This window comes from Orcinus orca, chromosome 19, assembly GCF_937001465.1.
Source record: "Orcinus orca chromosome 19, mOrcOrc1.1, whole genome shotgun sequence".
Classification (NCBI taxonomy): domain Eukaryota; kingdom Metazoa; phylum Chordata; class Mammalia; order Artiodactyla; family Delphinidae; genus Orcinus; species Orcinus orca.
In genome coordinates, this window is record NC_064577.1 from 32,674,322 (window position 1) to 32,702,098 (window position 27,777).

The 27,777-nt window shown below is 42.4% G+C and overlaps 1 protein-coding gene across 6 annotated transcripts in view; it reads left to right on the forward strand.

The window, feature by feature from the left end:
- Positions 1 to 27,777, forward strand: part of RPTOR (regulatory associated protein of MTOR complex 1) — a 346,981-nt gene that overhangs the window by 192,875 nt on the left and 126,329 nt on the right. For all 6 annotated transcript variants that reach the window (XM_049701469.1, XM_033438696.2, XM_049701471.1 and 3 more), the window contains exon 7: positions 24,282 to 24,341. In XM_049701469.1, coding sequence (XP_049557426.1) covers positions 24,282 to 24,341 — 60 coding nt within the window. The remainder of the gene's footprint in view (positions 1 to 24,281; positions 24,342 to 27,777) is intronic.

The window sequence follows — 27,777 nt, forward strand, 5'->3', positions numbered from 1 at the left end:
TGTACTTCTTTGTAACAGCTGAGTTTTAAAAAAAAAAAAGGCACCAGCCTTTTTATACATGAAGAGAGGAGACAGTTTGCCAGATAGTATTAATACTTATATTTTTAGGGTTAAGTTTCTTTTTTTTAATTTAAAAGTCAGTTTAATATTTTCCAGTGAAAAATGGGATATACATTCTTTTAGAAAATTTACTAAAAAGTAAAAAGAAGGAAAAAATTGTCCAAGATTTTACCACCATTACCACAATTAGTGTTAACTTTTTGGTTAAAAAGTCAGTCTTTTTTTTGTGTATGTACATGTTTGCATTGATGTAATTAGACTAAATTTACAATTTCATATACTTAAACCTTAGCATAACAAACTTATTTATCCTTGACCATTAGAAACTCTTAGTAAATGTTATTTGTAGTGATTGCATAATATTTCACTGTACTGATGTTCTGTGTTATTCAACCAAGTATAGGGCTTTAGGTTTTATGATTCAGGTAAGCTCAGAGTAGCTCTAGAATAGGGGTCCATGGGCTTTTTCTGTGAAGGGCCAGATAGTAAATACTTTAGGCTTTGTGAGCCCGAGGGTCCCAGCTCTGTTGTCATAGCATGAAAGAGCCATAGAAAGTATGTAAACAAATGAGCATGACTGTGTTCCAATAAAACTTTATTTACAAAAACAGGCAATAGGCCACATGTGACCTGGGAACCATAGTTTGCCATCCCCTGCTTTCGAGAATGGAGCCAGGCTTTTACCTTCAAATGACTGCTAAACTTACCTGTTGGTCAGTGAACCCAAACAATAAATAACCTAGGAAAAACCTTTGCTCGGGAAGGTTCCTGTATAACTAAGAGGATGGTTTTAACAAAACTGCACTCATGTAAGGCACAGTTGCTAAAGAAAGTTATATACCTTGTAAACCGAATACAGCCTTACTTTATATGTACAAAATATGTGTACATATATTTGCTGGCAAGTATGCTTATAAATCTTATTTGCTGATGAAGTAGTTGTTAGAAGACATCATTCTCTGATTTTTGTTTCATTTTTGCCTCAATCTTATTTTCAGAAACTGATAATTTTAGTAATTCTGAAGTGAGCAATTACATTACTCTCCCTGTAAGTGATTTCCTTACTCACCATATACATCAATATAGGATAAGAATCCAAAATATGTTTTTTTCCTTAGGCTGTTTTCTACTTACTAGATTGAGTGGCAGAATACCATCTTAAATTTATTATGGATATATTTGTGTGCTACTGAAATTATAACTCAGTGGTACTTAATTTGCTGTGGGACTTGCTGCAAAATAGATTGATGCCCATTGCATTGTGTGTCATGCAGTTATATTGTCTGTTAATGAAAATGGCAGCATCATTTTGGATTGAATAGAGGTCAAGAAACATGTTTCCTTCATTTCAATTAAATTGAGTAATCTCAAGGAGTTTAAATGTTAATGGCATAGTATTACCGAAAATTTGCCAGCACGGAAAGCCTTGTCTTCATCTTTGCCCAGATAGAGAGGCAGCTGCAGAGACACCCCGCCCTGCAGCTGCACTGTGAGACCCTGCATCGTCCATCCGGCTGGGCCCCGCGCTGTGTCCTGCTTGTCTCACTGCAGATGCTTGCTTTGCATTTTGTGACACTTCTGGCATTTGCTTTGTGTTTTGTCTTGAAGACTCAACCAAGAATCAGTCAGAATTACTTTTGGAAACATAAATTCCTGCTGGTGTTTGTTACTGGGGTTAACCATTTATTCTCTGTACAGTTTTCTAAAATACAACTTCTCTGCTAGAGAGCAAACTTTCTGCCTATGCATTTAATCAGTGCTTTCTGTTTGTGATCTTTTTCAGTTTCTTGTAAAAACTGAATTAAAATGAAGTATCTTATGTTTGAAGGCAGGTGATCTAGACACATTAGTGAATGAAATTGTCTTACCAGTTTACTTTGTAGTAATGTCACACTTTGCGTCATAAACCTTGGTGGTAGTAAACTTAATTTGAGATTTATTTAAACGGTTTTCTTATCTGGAGGCCCTCACAATGTGGTCATAACTGTTATCTGGTCCTGCTCCGTAAACCCCAGGACAGTTTCAGGGTAATTTCCAGTCTTTCAGGTTATGTAATTTGTCATGTGCCCACTCTGAGGAAACTATTTTTTCTCCCCAAACTAGACAATGTACTCTCAGTGTTCCTGTCTCTGACATACACGCAATTGAGATAAATATCATAATGTATTATAATAGAGCTCCTTTAAAAAAAAGTTGACATGCGGAAACCTGATTTATGCTGCTAAGAAATGAACTGAACCAGACAGAATGGCACAGGCTGCTGACTCCCTCCCCTGAGCCCAGTCCTCGGGCTGCCACAGGGGAGTAAGATTGATGGGTCCTACAGTGAGTCCACTCAACAAGTCAGAAACGGTGTGGAGCCCTTGGGGATGGTTGAGACTGTTGGGGTGGGGAGTGGAACAGGTGAGGACCAGAAGGTGCAGCTGAGGGAAGGCCGAGGGTGGGCCCTCTGGTGTGCACATCACTCTTTCCATCATTGCCCTGGACAGTGCAGCTTGCCTTGCTGTATCTGGGGCTTGGAATGAATGAAGGAAGGAAGGAAGGAAGGAAGGAGGGAAGGAGGGAAAGAAGGAAAGAAAGAAGGTGTACCACCTCTCCTTTGTAGAAAAAGCTACACCTGTAAAAATCAGAAGCACTACACTACAGAAAAATAATTCAGAGTGAGGATAAACATACCCAAAGTGATAAGAGAGAATATTGGAAATAGGAAGAAGAAATAAGAAAGATTAGTTGGAGGTATGGATCATGAAAAATACAATTGACGAAGTAAAGAATTTAGGAGGTGGATTGAAAGGCAACGTTATGGGTATAACCAAACGGCAAATTAGAGAGCTGGAAGGCTGGGTTGATTAATTCCCACCAAAGAAGTAGAGATGGAAAGAATGAGAGACCAGAAAGATAGAATTAAAGTTTGAATATCTGAGATATTGATCATGAAAAATAAGTCTAGGTTTAGGCCTCACTATGTTAGAGTTAACCACCAAAAGACACAGGAGGAGAGAGGATTTCTTCTCTCCAAAAGAAGGTAGAAAAAGAAACAAGAAAAGCATGGTAAATAGAAAATGTGAAATAAGATGGCTGAAATAAATTTTGAAATGTAAGTGATTATTTAATTGTTAGTGAGTTGAATTCACCGCTCAAAGGACAGTGATTCTCATGTTGGATAAAAATCATCATGATATAGCATGTATCACAGGATACATGTTTAAAACAAAATATTTGAAAGGTTGAAAATCAAAGGATGAAAGAGGAGAAATATGGAAACCAAAAGAAAGCTGGAGTGACAATTTTAATATGCATCAAAGAAAAATCTGAGATTAAAAAATATTGAAAGGACAAAGAAAACTTTTATTGTGGTAAAAAGAGCAGACGATCAAGAAGATACACTGATCATGGCTCTCTATGCATCAAACAATATGGCCTTGAAATATGTAAGATGGGAACCAAAAGGACTCTGGGTAGAAACGGATACACCAGGAACATAGGTACTGAGACCAAGTACATAAAAAGTAAGAAAAATAGTTTAGATTTTAATAGCAGGACTAATTAGCTAGGTCTAATATAGGCATATAGGACCATGTACCCAACAAGCACAGAATACACATTACTTTTGAGCATAGGTGAACCATTCACAGCTAACAAACAAACAAACAAAAAACCTGTGTACCAGGTTCCAAAGGAAGCTTTAATAATCCCAAAGAATTGATACCATATAAACTCTATTCTCAGACCACCATACAATAGAGTTGGAGCTCAATAATGAAAGGTTAGCTTTTAAAATGCCTGAAAACTAAAAATCTTACTCTTAAAAAATGAAGTCCTTAAAGAGGAAATACTTTTAAAAAATTATGAAATACTCAAAGCTGAGTAACAGTGAGAGCACAACTTTTCATGTCTGTGGGATGTAGCTAAAGCAGAAAACGAAGATTAAAAAATAAAAGGAAACTCAAATGTTCACCGTAAGGAGCCCGGGGGGAAATGCAGTAAACAAAAAGGAATATGAAGAAAGGTAGTCCTGAAGATGAAGGCAGTCCTGAGCTGTTCATAGTGTCTCCACATCCAGAGTACCTCTGGGTAGTTTCTCCAGAATTCTCCCAGCAATGAGGAGCAGCCCTAGGGCTCTATCACTCTTTATATAAATTCTGGACCAGCACTCTCATCCTTAGCTCCTCCTTCAAGTGAGTCCAGTACCTCAGTATTCATTCTTTCTGAGATTCTGCATTATGAGGGTGCTTACTTCTTTTTGGCTTTACCCCTTTGAGGTTTAAGGCTTCCATTCTCTCTCTGCTTAGTCACCACAACTTGCCCAACTCTTAATTGGTTGAAATTTTAAATTATGGTAATAAAAGTAGCTCGATCTTGTTGAGCATTATGCTGTGCCATTACATGAATTAACCCATTCAGCCCCTGCAGGAAGCCTGTGTGGCATGGCCTGCCTTCAGCCCTGCTTTCAGGAGGAGGGGATTGAGGCTGCATGGTCGTGACTGGTAGAGCCAGGATTCAAACCCTGTCCTGACCCTAGCGCTGACACTTGAGACTGTCTGTGTGATGATTGGCTTCTCCCATTTGCTGTATTTTCTCCCTGGTACTCTTTGTCCGTGTCTTACTCTTTTTCTTCCTCTTTGGAGGGAGTTGAGATCCATGTGCATGTTTAATCCAGCATATTTAAGTGGAGTCATGGGCATTTACTTAACTTGGTAAAGGCTGTACAGGGCTTTTCAGCAATATGCTTAGTGGAGAAACTTGAGATGCCCTCCCTTTGACATTGGGAGTAAAGCAAGGGTTCTCTCTGGCACTACTTTAGTATTAGAAGTCCTGGTCATCAGTAAGACAAGATACAATATTTGTAATTATCTCTGTGCATTATGGATCATCTTTCATATTTCATTGATTCTAGGATGTACATTTTCACATCTGAACATATCTGAGACCCAGTACCATCTTTTGAAAAATAATGTGCCTGTTTAGTTGGAAGCACTTTTTCTTTCTTAGTGTACATAGAAATGCTTAGAAAAGCCCACGTCAAGGTGTGTGCTATAACCTTTCTCATTGCACTGTTTGTGAAATAACTGACTCAGGGTTTATCACTAGGGATCATGGGTAAAATATCATGTTTGTAAGAGGTAAAATTACTGAACTCGGTTTACATGTACCAAAAATAATCTCAAAATTGTAATGGTGTTTATAGATTTTAATTAGGAAAGTCTAAAATTTATGGTCTAAGCTTTCTCCATAAGACCAGAAAAAGAGAAGCACATCAAACCCTAAGTATGTAGAAGAAAGGAATAAGAAAACAGCAAAAATAAACGAAATAGAAAATGTATCAGAGAAATATACAAAACCCATGAAAATAGATGAAAGTTTTTGAAAAGTTCAATAAAATTTTTAAACTCTAACTAGAATGGTCAAGAAAAACAGAAAGAAGATATAAATCCCCTATTTCAGAAATGAGGGAGCATCACCACAGATCCAACAGACATTAAAAGGATAGTAATGGAATCCTTTTACGTATGAAGGACTTGGTGCCAATAAATTCTATGTCTTAGGTGAACTGGATGAATTTCGTGAAAAACACAGAATACTAAACCTGACACAAAAAGAAAAAGAAAATATGGATAGTTTATATCTCATAAAGAAACTGAATTCCCTAGTTAAAAGCCTCAGAAAGAGAACTGCAAGCCCAGATATCTTTGCTAATGAATTCTAGCAACATTTAAGAAAGAAATAATACCAACACTTATACAAACTCTTTCAGAAAATACAGGAAGGGGAACATTTCCCATCCCATTTTAATAGGCTGACTTTATCTTAAAAATCAAAGTCAGACAAAGACTCTGCAAGGGGGGGAAAAAAGCTACAGGTCAAGATCTCTCATGATCACCGGTATAAAAATTCTTTGTTTTTCTTTATTTTATTTGTTTAAGACAATTTTTAAAAAATTTTTGGCCTTGCCGCACAACATGCAGGATGTTAGCTCCCCGACCAGGGGTCAAACCTTCTCCACCTGCAGTGGAAGCACAGAGTCTTAACCACTGGACCACCAGGGAAGTTCCAACAGGTATAAAAATTCTTAACAAAATATTAGCAAATGAAGCCCAACCATATAGAGAGAAGATAAAGTATTATGATCAAGTAAGGCTTATCTCAGAAATGCAAGGCTTAACATGAAAATCAATCAGTGTAATTCATTACATTAGCAGAATAAAGGGGAAAACCTATATGATTATTTTAATAGATGCATAAAAAGAATATGACAAAATTCAGCACGGTTTTATGACAAACTGATTCAGCAAACTGCAAATAGAAGAGAACATTCTCAAGCTCATAAAAGGCGTCTAAGAAAAACTTACAGCTAAATTTGTAGTTGAAATGATGAAAGACACTTTCCCCAGAAGACTGGAAACAAGGCAAAGATGTTTACTCTCACCGTTCCTTTCGACGTTGTACTGGAAGTCACAGTGCAATAAGCTAGAGAAGAATAACGTGGCACGCAGACTGGCAAATGAGTGAAGACCTCTCCGCAGCCAACATGGTTACCTACGTAGAAAATCATGAGAAGCCTACGAAAAAGTCACTGGAACTAATGCATTTTAGCAAGGCTCCAAGATATAAGATCAATACCCCCAAATCAGCTACATTCCTATAAAGTAAAAACTAATAGTTGGAAATTGAAAATTTTTAAAAATATATACTATTAGCTATGGCATCAAAATTCTGGAATACTTGGGAGTGAATGTAACAAAATATATGCAAGATCTGTGCACAAAAACTATGAAACATTGCAGAGAGAAAGACCTAAATAAATGGAGAATTATACTGTGCTTATGGAGTAGAAGACTCAATATTTTAAAACTTTTATTCTACCCAGGTTGATCTATAGATGCAGTGCAATATCCCAGTCAAAATTACACCTTTTTTTTTTTTTGGAAATTGATGTCGATTTTAAAGTTTATATAGAAATGCGAAGAGTCTAGCCAAAACAATTTTGGGAAACAGGCGTGTGGTTCATTTCAAGATTTAATGTATACGTATAGCTGATTCACTTTGTTATACAGCAGCAACTAACACAACAATGTAAAGCAATTACACTCCAATAAAGATGTTAAAAAAAAAAAAGAAAGAAATGTGTGTGAACAAACAACTCATGAAACGGGAACTTGAAGTGGCTATTAAAATTTTGGAAAAAAAAAGATTTAATGTAAAGCTACAGTAATCAAGACTGTGGTATTGGTATAAGGATAGCCATGTAGATTAATGGAACAGAGTATGGAGTATGGAGCAGAATTAGACCCCCACATATATGATCAATTGATTTTGGACAGAGGTACCAGATAATTCAGTGGAGAAGGGACTGTCTTTTCAACAAATGGTGCTGGAACAACTGGCTATCCATTCGGGAAAAACAAAAATAAAATCAAAACCCCAGCCGTTATTTTACACAAAGCAGAAAAATTAATTTCTGATCTTCTATATATAAAAAAACTATAAAACTTATAGATGAAAACATAGGAGAAAATGTTCATGATTTCTTACATGTAACACAAATAGCATAAATCATTAAAAATTGATATATTGAGGTTCATCAAAATAAAGACATCTGTTCTTTGATAGACACTGTTAAGAAAATAAAAAGACAAGCCACAAACTAGTTGAAAAGATTTACAATACATGTATCTGAGAATATATAAAGAACTGTATCTAGAATATATAAAGAACTGTAAAAACTCGATCATAAGAAGACAACCCAAATTTTAAATAAATGGCCAAATGATTGGAATAGACACTTGACAAAAAGAGAGAGGAAGAACCGACAGACCCACAAAAGGTGCTCGTGTGTTGGCCAGAATGTGGAGTAACTGGAACGCTCATACATTGCTGTGGGGATGAAAATAGTACAGCCACTTTAGAAAACAGTTTAGCCATTTTTAATAACTTTAAATATACTCATAGCATACAACTCACCTATTCTATGTATTTACCAAGGAGGAATGAAAACATGTGTCCACACTAAAATGTGCAATGAATGGTCATAGCTGTGTTCATGGTGTCCAAAACCTGGAAACAGTCCAGAGAGATGTTCATCCATGGGTGAATGGACCAAATTTTGGGACATACACTTAGTCTGTTACTGCTTACCAATAAAAAGGAACAAGCTATCAATATAACATGAATGAGTCACTGCTTGAAAAGAAGATAAGCACAAAAGAGTACATAGTTTATCGTTTTGTGAAGTTCTCAGAGTGAACTACAACAAGAGAAAGCAGATCTGGGCTTGCTGGAGCCAGATACAGGGATGAGATGGACAGCGCTTCTGGGGGGTGGAAATGTCCTGTGTGGGAATTGTGGTGGTTGGTTGCACAGACATAACACATTTGTCAAATACTTCAAATTATAATCTGAAATGGGTGCATTTTATTGTATGCAAATTGTACCTCATTAAAGTTGATTTAAATGTTTTAAAATGCATAATATTGGGTGAAAAAATGATACTGTTTTGTAAATTAAATGCAAAAAATATAGTATAAACAAGTTTGCACATATACTTGAAATATGGAAGGGCATACATTAAATAGATGTGAGTGCCTATGGGGTATTGAGACAGGCTGGGGATGTAGGGAAGAAAACGGCAAAACAAAAGAGAAGGCTCATACACGATGATGATGTGTTCCACTAACTCGGGACTGTGAGCAGCCTTCTGGACACCTAACATCTTAGAAAGTCACATATATGAAACGGACTAGACAGACCACCCTTTGCAAGATACCAGGATTTTAAAATCATGTCTCCTTTTATTTCTTTTAAATATCAGGTGTCAGTGTTGTCCCAAGGCTCAGTGTAATCAATAACGGTAAAAAGCTAAGAAATATAATGTTTACAGAGTTACTGTCTAAATATTGACCAATTTGACCAAATTTTAGGCACATAGGGCCTTTTGAGAATCATCTTATTTCCCTGAGAAAAAGTATTAAGTGAATTTTTTTTTAAAGGGCAGCTTACCTTTTTATTATTGTTCACGTTTGGGTTTATTTATCTTCTAGTAATTTGCTGTTGGCTCACATTCTCCTTTCTCCTCCAGTGTTTACCTAACAAGAGTACGTGGAATGTATTATCTCAGACGGATCTCACTAGGCAGTTCAGTGAGTCCAAGAGTCTTTGGTGAGAGTTTGAACGAATCAGTATGTAATGTGTGTGGAAGACTCGAGGGGAGCAAGCGTGAACAGAATATTCTTTTAACATAACAGGAGTGTTCAGAAGAGAATAAAGATTATATGCAGTTCAGCTCACAGTGGGACTCTTACAGCCACCGAGTTATTAATATAGTTACAGGAAGTCAACTTTGGGTGAAATGATGCTTATAAAATAGTGTTCTGCCCCCGCCAGCCGGCCTCCCTCCTTCCTCCCGGTCCTCCTCATGATCGTCGGCCAGTGGAAGCAAAGTCATTTGTCCTCTGCTGCTTTGATACCATCATCACTATGTTCCAAATTAGTTTTAATCCCTGTTTGAAATCATACGTGCAGAGCAACTAATTATATCACTTTTTATAAAATGATTACCTGATAACTATTTATTTGCTTATTTGTATCTTCTCCTTAAACTTCTGGGCATTTTAACGGTACTTTGACTTCTAATCTGATTTGTGTGCCTAAGGATGCAAAATCAGTAACAGTAAATCACATTGCTTCAGAGACTGTTAAAGTATACAGCTGCATACTTGACAGCACACTTTCATGACCCTTATGGACATAAAAAAGCAATCCTTTGATTGGTGCTGAACTAGGCGGTGTATTGCATGAACCAATTTCATTCTCTTTTTACTTTGCTGGAATGATGGAATTGATGGTCCCTCTTAAACAACATCACGTTTTGAATACCAGAACAGTGTGACCACGTAAAACCCATGCAGATGGTAGCATAGTGACCCCATCAGTGTCTAAAATAGTGTAAATTAAGCCACGAGATGTCAGCCTCCTCTTTGTTTTTTTTACTTCTTTATTTTACACACTTTATTCTGAGCCTTTAAGCTGGATGCAGAGGCCATGTTAAGGCACTGAGACTGGGCGTTAAACCTCGTTCTAGTGTTAACTATTGTCACCATGGTCATCAGAACAGCTTGTTTGCTTATCCTGAGACTGAATGGACTTGTGAAATAACTTCTTTTGAACATGTGTTCTGTTCTGTTCAGTCAGCCTTATTATAAGTACTAAAATTATAAAGATCTGTGAGACAAAGTCTGCTAAAGAGACACTTTTTATCCATGCTGCTCTTGGGGTTGGAGAAGAGGATGAGGACATTCCTCTGCTCGCCGTGGAGGCAGCCAGCATTTCTGGGGGGGTCATTGGTCCTGACCTCCTGTGACGAGTAAAGTCTGGCTCAAGTGAGGAGGAAGAGGCACCTGAGCACAGTCACCGCCAGGCCACGTCTGGGCGATGGCAGAGCGTCCAGTGTGGCAGGGGCCCTGAGGACTGAGGGGGGGCAGGTGACCATGAAGTGGGAAGAGGGTGGAGCCGTGGATGTGCAGCTTGAAGGTGGGCTGTTCCGTAGGACCTTGTTCAGGGGTATGGTGCTGGGTCTGGGGTCCCGTCTCCAGAGCCAGTGAGATGGGTTGATCTCTCCCCTCCAGGAGTGTGATGGCTGATTCGGGAGACGTGTACGTGGATTAGTAATAGAGTAACTCGAGTGCTGCTGGAAATGGGCACACGGAGACGCAGACCCACACCCGACAGGGCAGCTTCCCCAGGTGGGCGAGACCTGGAGGCGGCCATAGCAGTGGCCCTCTGGTGGGCGTGGGCGAGCTCAGGACACCTGGGTGCTCCCAGCTGGCCTCTCCCCAGCCCCACCCACCGCCCCAGTGGAGGGCAGCAGGATTTGTGGATGTGACTCATAAAGGTGTTTCAGGGCCTTCTGATAACCCCCTCCTACTAAAAAAAAAAAAAAAAACCAAAACCAAAAAGAAAGACGGAGGTAAACAAATGGGACTGGAATGGAGAGGTTGCTTTCCAGGTGGAGGAGATCTGAGGGCCTGGAGGGAAGGAAGAGGCGGGAGCTGGACTCTGTCGGGTGGGGCGGGCGGGTTCTTTGCTGTCTGGTGGAGGGTCTGTGGTTGTTGTCACTTTGTTTTGAGCACAGCATGTGAGGCTTGAACAGGTGCGTGAGATGAGAGGAAAGCTCGTCCCAGGGGAGTTGTTTCACTGGGGTCCATCACCATGGTTTGGATGCAGTTGAGGTTACTCATAGAGAATGTAAGCCGAGAGGAGGGCCAAGAACACAGCACCAGGTTCTGCGAGTCCTAATGTAGGAAGGAAGTTGGCCGGAGGGAGTGATCGGAGGGGCAGAGTGGAGAGGGCAGCCAGACCCCCACATCCCTCTGAGGACCCTTCAGGGTTGAGGATTGGGAGAGGCCTTGAAGTTGACAGTTAGGAAGTCCTCAGTCACCTCGGGCAGTTCTAGAGCCACTGGAGTGGCAGCCAGAAGGCACAGGCCTACCCTGAGAAAGGGGAGGCAACACAGGCATAAACTATGTTAAGGAAGTGAGGGGTAAAGGGGCAGAGGATCAGTTGCTCTCTTGAGGGGAAAATGGACGACTTAAGGAAAGAGGTTGTTGGCTTTAAGTTAGTTGCTTTTTTAGTGTTCTTGTTTTTAATAGGCAAACATTTGTAGACTGGAAGGTAGGTATCTTTTAGAGAGGAAGCAATTGAGGCAGGCTGAGGCTGCCCCTTTCCTAGCAGTGGGGTTCATCTGCTTCTTGAAGCCGTGAGGGCAGGTTTGGAAGAATCTCAGTGGAGGGTAATGTCCCAAGGTCACTGACCTGACACCTAAACCAGAGTCCAGGAGTACAAGCAGGTAAAGTCAGCAAGCATGACTCAGTGAACACCCTCGTGGTGTGATTTCCAAGCTTCCTGCCTGGCTTGGGAGTCCAAGGACAGATTGTGTATCAGACGTTGTAAGGAACACAATTTACATTTAAAAGATAATTGGAAAATCAACCTGAATTCGCTCATTTGCTGCCAGAATACCAGGAATTGGCTCAGTTTCTCAGCAGAGCTCCTCCTCACCCCCGCCCCCTGGGAACTGTTTTTCTGGTAGATTCAATACCATGAGAGCACGGAGAAGCCAATGAAATGTCTGGGCTTCCTTCCCTGCACCTGACCTGGCGTTGCCAGGCTCTGGTCTGCAGAGGAAACTTGCTTTGGCCTGGTGCCTGTGCTTGTTCCCCGCACGGTCCTCAGACCAGCAATGTTATCATCATGTCCACCTGCCTCTAAGTTAATGGGCACAGACTCACGGTTCATAAAGCAGCTGGAATATCTGGTACTTATCGGGGTACTTAATTGACAAATGTCTTACAAGAATTAGAATCATATCAGTGCTATTAATGTTCAGAAACATATTTGGGTGTTTTCTTTTCCTTCAGTATAAGTGGAGACATGAGTGCAGAAAAGCATGTAGGGAGAGCTTAGGTGTTAGAAGGAACAGGAGAGGATGGGGGTGGGGGGTACAAAGTCAGTCCAACCTTAAATATGAGACCTAAAAAGCAGGAAGATTTAAATCCCGAGGAAGACAACTGCATAGACTGCAGCCCGAGACTAGACTTGGGCGGCTGGCATGCCAGCCGTGGTCCAGGCAGGAAGGAGAGACTTGACTATAGTATTCCTGCAAGGCTGTTGGCCTTTGTTAATGAGCACAGGTTGGACCAAACCTGGACCTGAGATGTGCACATTTCTCATTTGTTTGCTGTTTAAGCTACTTCTCTGTTGCCTCTATTTTACCTGTTAGACAGGGATGTGCAGCTACTTCTGTCAGTTCTCTCCTGAGCCAATGGCTGGACCACTCACCCTGCCTGGTGGCTCCCACTCCACCTGTGGCCTCCCCCGCACAGCTGGAGGAGTCTCTCTTTATAGGCTTTCATCTTACTACTTGTTCCCTCTTTTCTTCCTGCTTTCACTGCTTGAGTTTGAGACGATGCATTGAATTGTCTAGAGGAGCACAGTGGTACATTATTTTTGAGTTTGGGTCCGGTGGCCTTAGCCCCCGTGTGAATGTTGTGGCACGTGGCTGCAGAGGTGCGCTCTCATGCTTGGCCACGTAACTGGCTGGGTAGTTTCAGAACCTTCTGAACCTCAGCTCTCTCCCCTGAATTAGAAATAATAATAGCAAACGAAGAAGCTGTCTGAACACAGAAGGTACTTCATAAATGACATTGTCCCTATCTTAATCTTCCTGGAATCCCTGGAGATGCTGCCGGGAGGACCAGCAGATGGTGGAGTCATAGCTCGGCTCACAGCTTCTGCCCTAAAACGCCAAACCCATTGCCTCTTTTCCATGTTGTGTTCTTCTTCCCAGGAGTCATTTAGGAGTTCAACCTGGAAACTGAGTCAGAGAATGCGAATTTTTTTAACGGGAAGAACGTCCCACGTTTAAAACACCTGGGGCTTATTACAGAGACTCCTTCTTGTGGCTGCTTTTTTTTTTTTTTTTTTTTTTTGTGTGTGTGTGTTACGCGGGCCTCTCACTGTTGTGGCCTCTCCCGTTAAGGAGCACAGGCTCAGCGGCCATGGCTCACGGGCCCAGCCGCTCCGCGGCATGTGGGATCTTCCCGGACCGGGGCACGAACCCGTGTCCCTTGCGTCGGCAGGCGGACTCTCAACCACTGCACCACCAGGGAAGCCCCTTGTGGCTGTTTTAAAGCATGGGTTTTGCCGTGCTATTGGCAGGCGGGAGGTGAGCTGCAGCTGAGAAGCTCCCCTTCTCTCCGGGGTTGGAGTGTGGCCTCACACGCGATGGGAGCCTGGTGACCGAGTCTGAACTGACCAGGCGTGCACAACACTGAATTAACTGCTGACTGAATTTCTAAGCCAACTTCCGGCTTTCAGGAGTCTCCTTGCAGGGAGAAGTCTACTGGTTACATAGGAAAGAAGAGAAATGAACATCTGTGTTATTCCAGTAAAGTGTCTGTAACTCGCTGGAGGGGTTTATTTGTATCTTTTGATCATGGAAGGAGCGTGACACTGCACAGCTCATCTTGGTCTCCCATCCTGCTTAAAATTCCTTCCAGCCGATTTCTTCTCTCACTTGTATCTGGAGAAGAATCAGGGCTTGGCTTGGGGCCACCAGACGCGCCAGGACTTCTGAGTTCTGCAGTGACATCAGCTTCAGTCCCCTGTAATAGGGACTGACTGATTCTAAAATGATCCACGCAGGTCGCTGTGTAGCTCACGAGCACTGCTGCTCTCAGCGTATCATGGGCTTATGTTTTTAAATAGGGTCAGCTCTTTTGAAGTTGTCACTTGAATGGTAAGTGGTATGGAATTTGGTGCTGCAGCACCTTCCCTCCTCATTCACTGGGGCAGGGGTGGCCTCGGTTCACCTGTATTTCCTCCATCCTTGTGCACACAGGCATGAATTGACACCCAGAGTGAACTTTTGGATGTAGAGGAAAGATTGGGGGTCAAGGACATAGCTTCTTAATACAGAAAGGGCACATCAGGCAGCAAGAAAAATATAGTAAGAATAAATACGGTGGAAGATTGTAATTTAAGTGGTGTTCGGCTCTTTAGTTTAAAAGAATCACTTAATTTTTACATAAATTTAACTTTCTGGGTCTGCCATGAGGCCATCCTATATCCTAGACAAGGACAAATGAGGGCCCAGCTGCTGTGTGTGAGAGTGAGTAAACAGGTGTGTTTACTGGGAAACACTCCCTTCAGCCATTTGGCCCTGTTTTCCCTTTATACTAGAGAACTTCGGTTCCCAGGGGACAGCAGCCTCCGCCACCACCTCTCAACCATTCCTCAGCACTGCCAGCGCATGAAGACGCCTACTAAATCAGAACTGTGCAGCAGGGCTTACAGGGAGGTTCCCTGGGTGAGAGGATTGGGGTTCTGTGTGTTCCGTGTGAAATTCTTGTTTTCTCTGGCCGCCCCTTCCTGACTGCTGACTCCCTCCAGGCAGGTTTGTATGTGTTCACTCCTCAGCTTTGTCAGTAGGCAGTGTAAACACAGTCCTTGTTTTCAGTTTATCAGGTAAAATTACACCTTAAGATTTGAATCAGACTGAGGAGGCTGTCCTGGACAAGCTGGATTCTAACTTCTTTATCAGGTGAATTCCATGGAAACAGGGTCCGGAAAGTTTGGAAGAACTCCATGGAAGCTTGTTGTGTGTTCTGCGTCTCTCCTGTGGTTGGGGGTCGTGAGTGTCACCTCTGTGGAAGAGAGCTGCACTTTTAGGAGAGAGTGTTGGTTTTCTGCTTTTGCAGATCAGTACAGGGGCTTTGCTGTCAGGACCGACTCTTAATGACCATGGAGATGAGCTGGGCTGGGAGGGGCTGGGAGCCCCTCTTTACATCTTGACATTCTTCAAAAACAGAAACAAACTGCTCAGGTTTTGAGAAATTAGATCTTTCCCTGGAGTCTTTTCCTGACGTTGACTCATCAACATAGGAACATCTGCTTTGACCTCTCTTTCTCTCTGTTTACTTTTCATTGCAGGACAGTTTTCAGCCATTCTAACAAAACAGTCAAGAGAATAATAAAACAAACCCCCTTGTACTCATGACCCAAATCTTACATTTGTTACTTGCTCTATCATTTTCTTCTTATGGCTATTTTTAGTAAATTACAGAAATTATGATATTTACCCTCCAATACTTAAATATGCATTTTCTAAAAGACATTTTCCTTATGACAATTGTTTTGACCTTTTAACCTCTTCTGAACCAAAATGACAGCACCCTTGCAGAGTTAGCACTGTTCCCTTGAAAGTTCTTTCTGTTTTCACTGGGCAGGTACTTAAGGGACCCCTGGGACGTCTTCCAGGCTCTGGCCCTGGGAACAAGACAGACAGGATAGGCTCATTCCGACCATCATTCAGATGCTTGCCTCTGAAGCATTAGAGGGCAACTGAGACAGCTGGCTCCTGAACCTCATTTGTGTCTTGTCCTGGTTACTGGTCTAGAAGCTCCTGAGGAGAGTGAGCCGTTCTGTGCATTTAAAAGTGGTAGCTATTTAAAGATTGTAAATTACAAAAGTCTCTTCTTCTACTTTTTTTTCCCTAATAATACACATGGCATGCTTTTTAATTTAGTTACAAATACCAGATGATTGGCACACTGTTTCATGTGGGTTTCTTTGTTTTTAAACCTGCTACATTAAATGAAATGTCACAGAATTTGCTTGTCTTATTTTAACAGTGTATTGCCACTTTGAGCTGTTTCCCAAAATTCCTTTAAAAGCCTGACATCTCTGGCAGTGCGCTTCATGTTCAGAAGGACTTGGTTAAAATAGTCTGATCTGTGAAGCTTCCGTGGCATCTCCATCCGTGGAGACCCCAGTGTCGGCCCATAAGAAGGACTCAGCCACACTCAGTACAGCCTCTGCTCAGAACGCAGCTACCCCGAGGACTCCAGAAAGTGAGCGGCACCTTGGGGACTGAAATCAAACCGTGAATAACACTCATAGTGGGGATCAGTTCTGCGTGTCTTTTCCTGCCCTGTGTCTCCCAGCTCTGACCCAGGTGCAGACTAGACCTGCACAGGGAGTGCTGAGAGCAAGACTACTGGGGAAGCCCCTCTTTCTCACTGGAGGGGAGGGTCACCTGCATGTGGGAGAGAGTGGAGGGCACACCCCCTCCACAAAGTGCCAACCTGGAGCTCAATTCGGGAGCTCTCCGAATCTCTTTGTTCAAGATTCTTTTTAGAGCTCAGTCTCCAGCCCCCTTCCCTCCTGAGGTCAGAGGCTGGAGGTCAGCATGGGGCTGAAAGTTCCCTGCTGTTATCCAGTGTTGGTCTGTCTGGTGACCAGCCCCCACCCTGAGTCACCTCATCAGCATAAACTCAGGTGTGGTTACAAGGGGCTCCAGAAAGGAGACAGCATATGCTTTGTATCCTCAATGAAATTACAGAAAAATGGTCTCTGAAAAAAAATGAATAAATATTGAGATTGACAAAACAGTACATCAAGATGAAAAGAGAACTAGCAAAGAGAAAGTTTAAGAAATCAAATTTAATTCTGAAGTTTGTGACCTTAAAATTGGTCAGGAGTACAGGAAACAGAAAGCAGTAAAAACTAATGAGAAACAAGAAAAATAAAACAATGAAGATTCAACATATAGATGATTATCCTTGAAATATGGAATAAAACAAATGGTAATAAAATAGTATGTAAGCATAAGCCATATTTCAACAAGTATTGATGTAAGCTTTCTCATTCTCTTCATAAAGTTACCATGACTGAGGTACCAAGCCTGACGAATGCAGTGTGTATACACATACACAGACACATACGCACAAACACAGAGGCACACACATATGCATACACAGACACACACTGCAGATGAGTTCAAAATGAAATATTAGCATTTAGAATCCTGCCGTATAGTAAGAGAAGAATAAACTTTGGCCAAGTGAGATTCGTTCCAGGACTGTTGTGATGACTTTCTGTTAGGCTGCCTATTAATATAATGCATCATCTTAATAGGTGAGAAAAGAATAGTTATTTGATAAAATTAAAAATGAATTTTAATAAAACCTTATAATAAAAATAGAAGAATACTTCCTTTACATAAGAGAAACCTTCTAAACTAGCAGCTATCATCATGCACTGATGCTAAGTGACTCAAATCAATACCCTAAAAGTACAGGCTACCTCTGGGGAGGGAGCGGGAGCAGACACCATGGCAGGGATACATGGGGCCTTTTAGATTTTGTAATGTGCTATTTCTTAATCTGTGTGGTGCTTATATTTACTTTATTGTTCCTTAAACTCACATCTGTATCTTATATACATAAGTAGTATACCATAAGTATATGGTATACTTCACAATAATTTCCTTTAAATTGTTACCCTTTTTATATATTAAAAATAGCCAGTAAGGAAATGTTGGGAAGGAAAGTAAATCTGATTCACAGTAGCAGCAGTAACAATGACAGAACGTAAACAAGGGGCTTCCCTGGTGGCAAAGTGGTTAAGAATCTGCCTGCCAGTGTAGGAGACATGGGTTCGAGCCCTAATCTGGAAAGATCCCACATGCCGCGGAGCAAGGAAGCCCGTGCGCCACAACTACTGAGCCTGCGCTCTAGAGCCTGCGAGCCACAACTACTGAGCCCATGTGCCACAACTACTGAAGCCCATGCACATAGAGCCTGTGCTCCACAACAAGAGAAGCCACCACAATGAGAAGCCCACGCACCACAACGAAGAGTAGCCCCCATTCACCACAACCAGAAAAAAGCCCGCGTGCAGCAACAAAGACCCAACACAGCCAAAAAAAAAAAAAACACATAAACAAGCTAAGAGTGTATTGGATGTATGTATAGAAAATTCCATAAAACTTTACTGATTGATACGAAAGGATATTTGAATAAATGGAGGGATTGACCACATTATTATTACATGGTGAGAGCCAGAAGATTAAGGATATAAATTCTCCTTAAATTAAACCATAAATTTGTCACATGTTGATAAAGTAATTTTAAAGGTCAAGTAGAAGGATAAATGTTTGAGAAGTCCCATGAGAATTTTTTGAAAAAATGTGTGAAAGAAAATTTGTCCTACTTGTTATTAAACTGCATTTTGAAGTTTCAGGTGGAGTAAGAGCAGACATTTGAGGCCATGGAACAGAGTAGAGCGTTCCAGAAACAGAATCTGCTGTATAAGAATTTATCATTTGGAAAAAGAATGAATTACTCAATACTGTATGGGGCACATGGCTAACCATTTGAATTTTTTTAATCCTTACCTCTTACCTGAAAAAATAAACTCCAAATATACCGAGGATTTAAATGTAAAAAAGGAAACTCACAAAAGTACTGGAAAAACTGTCAGGAGACTTAAAGAGCTATAAAGGAAGTGATAGATTTTATTAAACACCAATTTTAAGTTTTGTATGGCAAAGAAAACAAAAAACAAAACTTAAAATTATAAATTGAGAAAAATTGGGTAATATATAACAAAACCACTGTTGGTTCCGTTAATGTATAAAGCACTTTTAATAAGACAAGAAGGGCATAAACAGGAAACAAGCAAAAGAAAAATACAAAGAACTGGAAAAATTATTAGCTGTCATTTAACCTCAATAATAATCAAAGAAATTCCAATGATGTGTCATTTCTCACCTATCAGTAGAACAGAGGGTTTGTTTTTCTTTTATTTTGGTAAACCCAGTATTTTCCAGAAGTTAAAAAGTGGGTATATTCAGCCTTGATGAGACAGTAAATGGCACTTCCCTCTGGAGAGCATCAGATGAGTGGTCATTCAATATGTGTACCCATTCGTCAGGCAGTTCCATTGCTACGAATGCATCCTGAGGACAGCACACTTATGTTCATGAAAAAGGTAATGTTCTATGCATCAGCTTTTATATTGTCCATGATACACAAGGACAAGTTACAGAACAGAATGTATAAACTACAGTCTTTTCATATAATGGAATACCAGTCAGCAACAAAACAGAATAAATTCATGATACAAACAAAAACATGGATAAACATCCAAAACATTATGCTGACTGGAAGAGGCCTTATACAAAAGTACATACTTGATGAGTCCATGTATGTGAAACTCTAGAACAGAGGAACGAAAATAAGTAGAAAAATCAGAGCAGTGTTTTTGCCTCTGGGCGCAATGGGAAGAAGTAGGAATTGGCCGAGAAAGGGTGAGAGAAAACTCCCTGGGATGTTGGTAGTGGTCCCTGTAGGAGCTTGGGTACACGGGCATGTGCAATTGTCAGAACCTGGTGAACGAACAATTAAGATGTGTGTACTTCATTGTATGTAATCTTACATCAAAAGACAAAAACAATAAACAGATACTGAGATCTCAGTATGTGTGCTGAAGAATTTAAAGGCAAGTGTACCATATCCTCTGTCGCACCAAAAATGAGATGGATTAATGGACGGAGAGGCAGAGATGTGATAAAGCAAATGCAATCAAATTCTGATGGTGGAACCTAGGTGGTGGGATGCAGGAACTTACTCTAAAATTCTTTCAACTTTGTTGAATGTTGGAAAATGCTGGAAAACAAATGTTTAAAAAAAAAAAAAACCACAGCTGTGGTGTGTATGGCAAATTCTCTTGTGGTAAGAAAAAAAACTGAACAAAACCCAAGGGTAGATATTGGTTGTGCACGTGTGCTGGGCACATTCTGGATGCAGAGGAGCAGTCAGCAGTGGTCAGCAGTGGAATGGGGCAGCAGGACAGACTCTTAATTTTCCATTACACACATCTGTATTGTTCGGGATGTTCCAGTGACTGTGACTCCTAGAACAAAATAAATCAGCATGATTCAATTTTCTCTAAGAGGTAAATGTGAAAATGTTAATGGTTATCTTAGGTTTGGGGGTAATTTTTACTTGTAATTTTCTGTACTTTTAATTTTTTATGGTAAATATGCGGGGAGTTTTCTAATTAGAAAAAAAATTAATGTATTTCCATTCTCAGAAACAATAGCATCCAACAGTTATATGATAGTGTACAAGGTTACACAGTTGAGTTTTTTTAACGTTAATTAATTTGTTCTGCATAAAAATCTTGAAGCCACTCACTTTCAAGAGCAACAGGAAAAAAAAGATATATGTGAAATATTAGAAATTAATCTTATACCGTATTCACTTGTTGACACATTTATGGATTATCAAAACTATATATTAAGGCACCCTTCTAAGTACTGGGGGCACACTGATGAACAAAATAAGAGAAGTCCTTGTACTCATTGAGCTTATCTTCTATGATAAAGACAAGCAATAACAAATATGTAATAAGGTAGCAAGAAATGTTATTTTTAAAAAGCAGGGTATGCAGGTAGAGAATGAAGGTGTTGTTTTCCTTAGGCTGGTCAGGGAAGGTAGAAGAAGTCCAAATAAAAGGAGTAAACCTTCCAGTTATCTGGGGCAAGAGTGTTGCAGGCTGAGGGAACAGCAAGCGCAAAGGCCCTGAGGTGGGGCTGTACCTGGCGTGTTGAAGGAGCAGGAAGTGTGTCAGGGTGAATGGAGCTGGGTAAGCAGAATGAGAGTGAGGAAGTGAAGTTAGAGCAGTGACTGGAAGCCCAGGGCAGGGCCTTGGGAGGCTAGGCAAGCACCCTGCATTTCATCCTTCATGGCAGGAAGCCTCTGGAGGGTCAAGATGAAATGACTTATCACAGCATTTCCTCTTAAAAGGGTTGCTTTGCCTGCTGGGTAGAGAATTCCTGGGAGAGGAATAGGAAGCACAGGCAAGAGTGGAAGCAGAGACTGTTCTGGAAAATGTGAGAGACACTGGGGCCTGGCCTAGGGCTGTGGCCTCAGTGGGGTGACTCTGCCCCCCAGGGACATTAGGCAGTGTCAGGAGACATGTTTGGTTGTCACAACTGGGGTGTGGTGCTGCTGGCATCCTGTGGGTCGAGGCTAGGATGCTGCCCTTACAGCAAAGAATGATCTGGCCCTAAGAGTCCTTAGTGCACAGCTGAGAAACCCTGGCCTGGAGGGTCAGCAGGCAGGCAGTAAGCAGTGGTCTGGTGCTGCTGTGTAACTGTTCACTCGAAGTTCGGAAAGGGCAAGTTGGACAAAGAAGATTCAAAAGTGGCCAGAGCCTGTTGATGAGAGCTCTAGCACCAAGAGTAAGCACTAACCGACTGCCAGCTGTTGTGTTTATTGTCATAATTACTAATATCCAATTTTGTGGGATTGTCAAGCCATTTTTATTGCCTCTGATTTTGCCTGGTGCGAAGGAATAAATATTGGCTGATGTACAATTTGTGGCTTGTCAGTCACTGGTTTATCCATGCTGCTCTTAATGCATATAACCATATCATAGATATTTTAAAGTTGCATCATGGCCCTATTTTTAATTTCCTACTTAATGGAACTTTGTATTTTCAGCAGATTTATCATAATACTTATTTCCCAGTTAATAATTATTTTTATAATTTTAAAGTCTAATTCCAAAATGTGGCCAGCAATGAATCTGGTTTTATTAACAATTTTTCTCTTGATTTTAGGTAGAATACTTTCCATTGTGGATGAGACACTGAGAAAGTCTGGATTCTGTTATCTTCCTCTGAGGAGTATTTAGCTCTGTTCTTGTAGATGGTTTAATTGATTGAGGTCTCTTAGCTGTAGGACTGGCCTCCTTTGATTTTGCTCCTAGTTCTGGGGTGAGACTCTGAATCCTGGACCATGGTTGTAACTGAGGCACCACCCCACAGGGTGTCAGTGGAAAGCCCCAGGTGTTGATAGCCCCCTAACGTGGCACTGGCTGTCCCCATCTGCATGCATGTCTGCTAGTGAGCAACTGTGGAAACCTCTGCCCATTGTGTTCAGCACTTCAGCTCTGGTGTCCCCGGGGCTCCTCGGGGTCTGGGCCCATGCCTGTGCAGTGCCGGGCTCAGCCCAGGGTCCTAGGAAAGCTTGCTCGCAGAGTTTGACTCCTCCTTTCTAAGACTTCCCCTGAAACTCCTGGCAGCCTGGGGTTCTGATCTCCTTTCCGTTGAGCAGTGTCCCCGGCGCTGTGTGAATTGGGGAGCACGCCTGGGAAAAGCTGGTTAAGGCAGACCTTGTTATTCTTCTTTTAAGGGTCATGGCTTCCCTTTCTGCCTGTATTTGTTTGCTCTTTGGTGCTTTCAAGTGGTTGTTTTTTATATTTTGTCCAGAGCTTATTGTTGTTATTGACGAAAGGATTAGTCTGGCACAGACTATCATTATGGGAAGGCAGAGGTCCAGTTAGTAAGTGCGTTACAGAGAGAAAGATGACAGAGCAGCCCTGTTTGCATAGGCCTCAGAATTGGACTGGAAAATGTGTTTCCTGTAGACCATTTCTATCCACGGAGAGATCCTGATTCACATGGAGCCGCTGTCAGAGCTGCATATGGGCTGGTTCGGCGGTTGCGGTGATGCGCGGGAGCGGACGGGCCGAGTTCTCCGCCAGAGGAGTAAACAGAAGGATTTGTCTGGAGGAACTGACTGGCCCGGTGGAGCAGCTGGTCAGCCCAGCCGTTTGTGCCGGTGGGAGGGGCCTCTGTCTGTGTAGGGCAAACACAGCCCTCATTTATGTTTCTTCTGCTCCGTGAATAGAGAGCACCGACCGGCGCAGCCACAGCCAGGAAGATAACTTCCTCTGCTGGCTGAGCGAGGCGTTGCTCCCCGAGGCCATGAGCCTGGCGGGGCAGGGTGCACAGAGTCCCCTCTTCCCCTACCCCCACCCTCCCCCCGCTGGAGGGCTACGTGTTGGGAGCCAGTGGCCCACCAGACGCCGTCTTCACGGCCTTGTCTGTCGTCTTCCAGCCTCTGGGTCTCTCTCTGTCTCCTTGTCTTTCTCCCCCACCTCCACCCACCCACCGTACACGTCTCACTCCGTGTGTCCTGAATGTGGCCTGTTCCTTGTACTCGTCCCCTCCCTTGAGCCCACTGGTATTCGCTGACCTTCCTCCACTTCTCACATCCACTAGTGATACTAAAATGCATTTTGTGGGTGTATTTGCTGTGTGCCTGATGCTGTTTTTATGGAGGGCATTATTTGTTCTTAATTTTTAAAGCCGATGAATTAAATGTTTTACACTTCTCCTGCGACTGATACTAAGTTGCCTCTTCACTCCATGCTACCATTGATTCTGTCCTGCTGCGTGGCAATAGCCCTGACAGGAAGAAAGAGATGGTCCGAGACCTCTTGTTGGTGCGTACAAATTAGGTGAAGCCTGGACAGTCCCACCCTAGCTCTCCAGGATGGCTCTGCAGTGAAGATTAAGTCTCACAGCTCTGACTCCTATGATTTTATGATAATTAAAATGATATAATTGAATTCACTTTTGTCTTCTCTCACGAATTTCTTTTGTGTACCTGGGGGTGGTTCGCTGATTCTTCCATCACTCTCCCCAGCTTACTTGGCTAAGAAGGAAAAATAGAAAAGTGGAGCCTGTTCATCATCTAGGTGGAACCTTCCTGTCCTGTGGAATCTTGTGCGCACATGCCCCCAGCCCCTGCCACAGTGGGGGCTCTGCCCCGCCATCCCGTAGACTTGTTTCTCTCCTTCCACTGAAGACCTGTGGTTGCAGCTCGGTGTTCCTGCCCCTTTGAGAGGCTGCAGGGAGATTTTCTTCATAAACCTAAAAGCTGACAGAATTAAGAAAAACAGGGTTTACTTTTTCACCGTGGCAATCCCCATCCTCACCTTTCTCTCTTTGCTTTTTCTGTGGGACTGTTGCACTCTCTTGTTAAATATCCTATTGCTGTGATTCACTTTCTTTTCTTTCTCTGCAGGTTTTGCATGCAGAAATGCGTTAGTCTGGTGCCTGGAGTCACACTGGATTTGATAGAAAAGTAAGTCAGATTTTTAAACTATTGTGGCTTCTGGTGTGAGGGGAGTCTCCTTTTTTCACTCTTGGTTCTCAGAAGTACTTCCTGTCCGCACAGGTTGTTTCCCTTTCATGTGGGTGTGTTCTTTTGTTCTCTGATTAAGGCCATGTTTGTGATTGTTACATAGAACACAGCTAAATTTGGGGCCATATTAAAATGAAAAGAATAAAAGCTGAATCCTTTTGAACATTTAAAAATACTTCCAACACTGAGCCAAAGTAAAAACATATCGTTACACATACAGACCAATCACTTCACATACAGGTCAGTGCCATGCAGATCCATCACTCTGCACATAGAGATCATCACTCTGCTCCCCAGCTGCAAACGTCAGATCACAGCTTAGCATCTTCCCGATGTTCTTCAATGTTCCCTTTCACGTTCTGCAACCTTCCATCCCCCCACCCCCAGTTTTACATTCTATCTCAGGGCAGATGCAGTGGTCCCTGCAGGAGGGGTCCTTCATGATGTGCTGCGGTTGCTCGGCCTCTCCTTGTCCTCCCAGGTTACAGGGCTGGCTTGTCTGCTCCTGTCGTGAGCCTCTTTGGGTCAGTACACCATCTCACAGCTCTAAACTTGACCTGCATTTTTTATTTGTTTGCGTGTTCATTTCATTCATCCTGATTCACCTAGGTAGTTCCTAATGCTTCTGTTCCAAACCCCGTTTCTTCTAGAATTAACATGCAAATTGTTTCCAAAGTCTTGATATACAAAATCTTGTGCTAAAACAGCTAAAGCCTGATTTTAATTACATTAGGTAGGAAAAGCAAATCTTCTAGTTTTCTCTCCTGGAAAACAACTTGCCTGTGTGTCAGGGGAAATACACAAAAATATTATGCCTGAACACCCACTGTAAGGGCACAGTTCACTCAGTCATGTGCATTCTCACGGGCAAATACAGAGGATGTGGTGGCTACCCTTGAACTGACAGGGAGTGGCCTGTTGGACATGTTGTTAAAGACCAACACCCATGGTGGGCTGCCGAGCACATGTTTGAAACCGTGCATAACTGTGTGTGTGTGTGTGTGTGTGTGTGTGTGTGTGTGTGTGTGTACCTATCAACAAGGCATGAAATGAAATAGTTACACTTCACTCTGGGTAGGAAAGTGGAATTTGGAGCAAGAAGCAGCGAGGAGCAGTGTTAGGGACTGATTTTTTTCCATCTTGTTTAATTTTTTTTTATAAGAATATAGACATGGAAAACATAGGTACAAATAAATTTAAAAGAAAGAATCAACAAAATACAATTAGGATACCTGCAAACGGTTCAAGTATAATTTCTTCCATTAAATTTTGGATAAACGTTTAAGGAAATCATGTGACTGGTCACTGCATCTGTTTGCTTCAAGATGCTTTTGTCCGCAAGCAAAATGGGATATTGTGACAAGAAAGAATTAGTGTAACATTGATCAGTGCCAGCAGGACAAATGGGAAGACCTGGTGGTCCCCTCTGCTCAGAGTGGGTCTTGGTTACCACTGCCCAGCCCACAGCTGATTCTTGGTTACCATTGACCAGCCCACATCTGGGTCTTGGTTACCACTGACCCACAGTTGAGGAGACTTTGAAGCCATTGCTGGAAAGGCAGTGCTGGCTGAGGCAGGGCCAGAGGATGCGCTGATAGATTGGCACTGCAGGCTGGGTGGGAAGCAGCGGGAACTTGAGGTCGGGATTGGGACCAGCAGCGGAGCTGTGTTCGGGGAGCTGGTTGTGCTAGCTCGGTCAGAGCAGGGACCGTAGACTTCAGTGTGTCACATTCGCAAGGGTCAGGGAGGGCGGAGGTCTGGCTCTCCGTGTGCCCCCACCCAACCCCCATATGTAGTGTAAGGCACACCGGTGACTCTTGCTGCTATTCGAAACTGTGCTGCTCTGGGCATGTGCAGCTGCTGGTTTTCTCCAAATCCGAGTGCTGGTGCAATCTGGTGTCAGGTGGTGGGGAGAACGTGTTGCAGCCTCGTGTCCCCAGTCCTGTCTGTGCTGGGCAGCCCGGTGCACCAAGGGTTACTGCAGTCGGGAAGCAGAGGGCCAGGTGGCCAGGCGCTGAGTGCTTTTTTAACTGGGCTCCACGATTGCCTTGTCCTGGTCACGCTCGCACAGCTCTCTTCTAGAGACAGAAGGCTCAACACCCTGCCACTCAGGGGAGCTGCTCCTCCCCGTTCTAAGCCAGCTTCACCTCCAAGGTGGGCTGAAACCAAGAAAACCATTTACAAGTGCTGGACGAACAAGGCAACCATCGAGAGACATCACACGGAGAGAAGTTAGAAAATAAGAAAATGCTAGATCTGCCTGGTTATCCGGCCTGTTTGGTTCAATTCCCTGATGAGATTTCAGAGTTTGGAAGCCATCCCGTCAGAGTTCGTTCACCAGCACTGCTGTGCTGTGTCTGTGGGTCTTTACTTCTCTCCATTTCTGAGTGACAGAGCCTCTGTTACCTGTACCACAGATCTCCATAGACATGTAATTCTCAAATAAACCGTTATCCATTAAAACTTCAATAAAGTTACATTCTTTCCTAGCGAGGTGACGTCTGGTGACCAGTTCAGACGGTTCTTGTTCTGTTTAAATATTTTGTGAGCAGGGCTGGGTTGTCTCCCTCTCCCACTGGGTGGGGCGGCTTGAAGCATGAACGCAGCCCAGACCCTGTCTCACATGCTGGGTGGTGTACCCTCCTGGTCACTCAGCATGGTTGTGACCGTCCCTGACTGTGCTGTGCTCGTATGGTGCAGGTGGGCCCAGACAAACAGTGTCACGTGTTCCGAGTTCTCCAGACTAAAAAGAGCTGTTAAAAGTCACATAACTTAAAAATATATTTTTTTAGGTTATTTAGTTAAACCCTGTGATATTACTGAAGAGGAACCTGGCTTTGGTTTGGTTCAGCTTCCTCGGTGACATTTCCCGCCTGGCGGTGTCAGGCCCGCCTGGCGGCCAGGTCTCTGGACGTCTCTCTGTGGTCTTTCCCATACACAGGCCCTCCCTTTTCCAGACTTTGGTGTCTAGACAGCCAGCTCCTATCCTGTCACTTTCTCAGACTTACAACAGTGTGCACAGCAACTTGACACCCTAAGCCTGATCCACAAAAGAAAAGAATTGGCAAATTGGACTTCATCAAAATTTAAACTGTTTACTCTGTAAGACACTGCTAAGAGAGAGAAAAGATAAGCTACAAACTTGGGGAAAATATTTGCAAATCACATACCTGACAAAGGACTTGTATCCAGAATATATGAAGATATCTCAAAACTCAAAATTAAGGAGAAAAAAAACAACAAAAAAAAACAAATTTTAAAATGGACGAGAGACACTTTACCAAAGAGGATTTAAGGTTGGCCAATAAGCACATGAGAAGATGTTCAAAATCATTAACTGTTAGGGAAATGTAAATTAAAACCACAGCAAGACACC